We start from the raw sequence: 2,500 nt of genomic DNA on the forward strand, positions 1-2,500 counted from the left end.
TGTCGATCAGAGCCTTCTTTTGCTATGTAGTGTACGAAAGCGTAGTTTTGTTTAAGTAGCGCCATGCTACAACTTATTCTTCACCATCATCTGATTTGTGTTTTTTTCCTTCTTTTCTCTTTCGTCCAATTGCAGAAAGGCCCGGCGCAAGGAACGAGACGGCGATTCAAACCAGGGCGACACAAAGCTTTACCTTGAGGAGGGACTGTTAGAGCGGAAGCTACCGGATGCCGATCTGCGGTTACTAGTCGATCTGCCCGCCGGCCTGGACTACAATGAGTGGCTTGCATCGCACAGTAAGTATTCCCCGAGCTTAACGACACGAAAAACGGTGCCACGAAGTTGTACATTTTCACCAATTTAAAGATAAGCCGGGGGAAAATCTTTAAATTGTTTTGCTGATTATTAAATTCAATGATTATTGTGCTTGATTATTCAAGCAGAAATTAACGCATATCAGTAACTTCGCTATTTTCCTATGCTTTGTAACAAATTTTATGTTACTTGCGAGCAATTTGTTTGTGAAAGTAAGCTGGAATAGCTTTGCACGCGGATAAATTAGCGTGATCCTTCCCCAAAAATTAGCGAAGAATTCACTGTTTCTGACCTCGCACCTACTAGTGAACCATCTATCCTCCATAATAGGGCCCAATGTACAGCCCACCAAACTAGAAAACGGTACTGATGAGACACCATGGGTTGTCTGAAATTGCTCATGAAAATCAATCATCAATCAACTTGCCCGTCGGCAGAAGATGTGCTCATCATCACCACAGTACAATCAACCCAGACATGGTGTCGCCCACCAGTGTCGCGCATGGTGGCAGTGGTTAAACACGTATTGACGCGATCGACCCAAATACAAAAAAATCCCTCAAAAAGAAAAAAGGTTCAACACACACGCGTCATTCTCATCATGGCATATGCCATGGCGTTTGAACAGCATCGGTGAGATTTACCCTGCTACGCACGCCATCCACCCGGAGCCCGCTCATCAGGCCTTTTGCGTTGGTATACGACGAGATATGACTCACGATATTCACTGTGCCTGCGCGTGTATGTGTGTTTGATTGTAAAAAACAAAAAAAACCCCAGTCCGGCCAGTGACAACGACCCGAAAGCGTCTCATCGGATACGCGGGGTTTTTAGATGATAGATGACCTCAGCCAAGCCCCCCCGGAGACGAGCGCATTCATTCTTCATCTTTCGTTTCGTACGAAGTTAGTCAAAGTAGGCGTCTGGCAGGGAGTCTCTGCTGGCGTGGTGCTTGAGTGACTGACACAGATGGTAACATCAGAAACGATTTTGCTTACCTCGAACATCAGACGTACGGCGGTGTCATCTCTGGGAAGGGTCTAGAAGGCTACACAATCAGTGCCTCGATCATGCGGATGATAATGCTGGCTGAAAAAGGTGGTCAAAAATAAAAGATAAAAGAAAAAAATATAGGGCAAGCGCCTTATCATGTGGGCCCATTTGAGATATTGGTGTTGATAAACTAATATAAAGCCCTTCTCAATAATCTCATCAGCACCACCGTGCGCCATAAACGATCTTCGGTCAATCCATCTTCAATTCATTCTACGTTTTATGACTACCGAGCGAAAAAAAAACTGCAGAATCATTATAGTCTGAACGTGACCGTCCTTTTGACGATACCGATTATCGCTAGGCAGAAGGGTCCCAGTAATGATAACATTGAACTCGCGTAAAGCTACCGTGGCACCGGCCAGCTGCTGTCGTCGCTAAATCGACACTTGATCTTGCAGACTAATGAAAGCAGACGGCAGGCGAAATTGATAGAAAAGGCCTGAGACGCATTAAAAACACATCTTTTTCTCTCGGTTGCTGGTAGAATGCGCTGCTGAGGCGCCGACGAATCAGACATCGTAGGAGTGTGAATGGTGTCTGTCAACTTTGTGTTCACTTTCGGTTTAAAATTATCATAACAGATGGTAGCGATTGGAAGCGGATTACGTTTTAGTTTGTTCGAAGTTGGTTCTCCTGCGGTTGACAAATGACCGCGAAGGTCGTCTGTGTTTGGATTCTGTTAGTTATGTAACCGAATGAAACCTTCGCGTTTCAAGTCAAGTCTACACTTTTTACTATAAACTGGTGGTCGTTGGGTTAACCGATAAGGACAATGTTGAATAATAAAATGTTATAACAAAAACTCTTCTTCTTCCATTTTAGCCCTTGCGCTGTTCGAGCACGTTAACCTAGTGTACGGTACCATCAGTGAATTCTGCACCACATCCGGCTGTCCTGATATGACCGGTCCAGGAACGAGGTAAACCACTCAACACGCTCCATGCTTACTTAACACTAGCAGGCAATGACCGAAAAACGCTCAACACCAACAAAGTAGTAAAGCGACAATCGTCAGCAAGCCCTGGCCAAAGAAAGGAACCGCTAAAACCATTAAACAAAACACAGGCATAGTGCTGCCCCCAAGAGCACCACAAACCTTTCCATTGTTTCACGATTTTTAATTCTCTTT

General features: G+C 44.8%; 1 protein-coding gene across 5 annotated transcripts in view; it reads left to right on the forward strand.

The window, feature by feature from the left end:
- LOC125955922 (MOB kinase activator-like 2) overlaps window positions 1-2,500 on the forward strand; it is a 93,913-nt gene that overhangs the window by 87,188 nt on the left and 4,225 nt on the right. For all 5 annotated transcript variants that reach the window (XM_049687262.1, XM_049687258.1, XM_049687259.1 and 2 more), the window contains 2 exons: window positions 136-296; window positions 2,194-2,290. In XM_049687262.1, the coding sequence (XP_049543219.1) occupies window positions 136-296; window positions 2,194-2,290 (258 nt within the window). The remainder of the gene's footprint in view (window positions 1-135; window positions 297-2,193; window positions 2,291-2,500) is intronic.

Source organism: Anopheles darlingi, chromosome 3 (genome assembly GCF_943734745.1).
Source record: "Anopheles darlingi chromosome 3, idAnoDarlMG_H_01, whole genome shotgun sequence".
Lineage (NCBI taxonomy): Eukaryota > Metazoa > Arthropoda > Insecta > Diptera > Culicidae > Anopheles > Anopheles darlingi.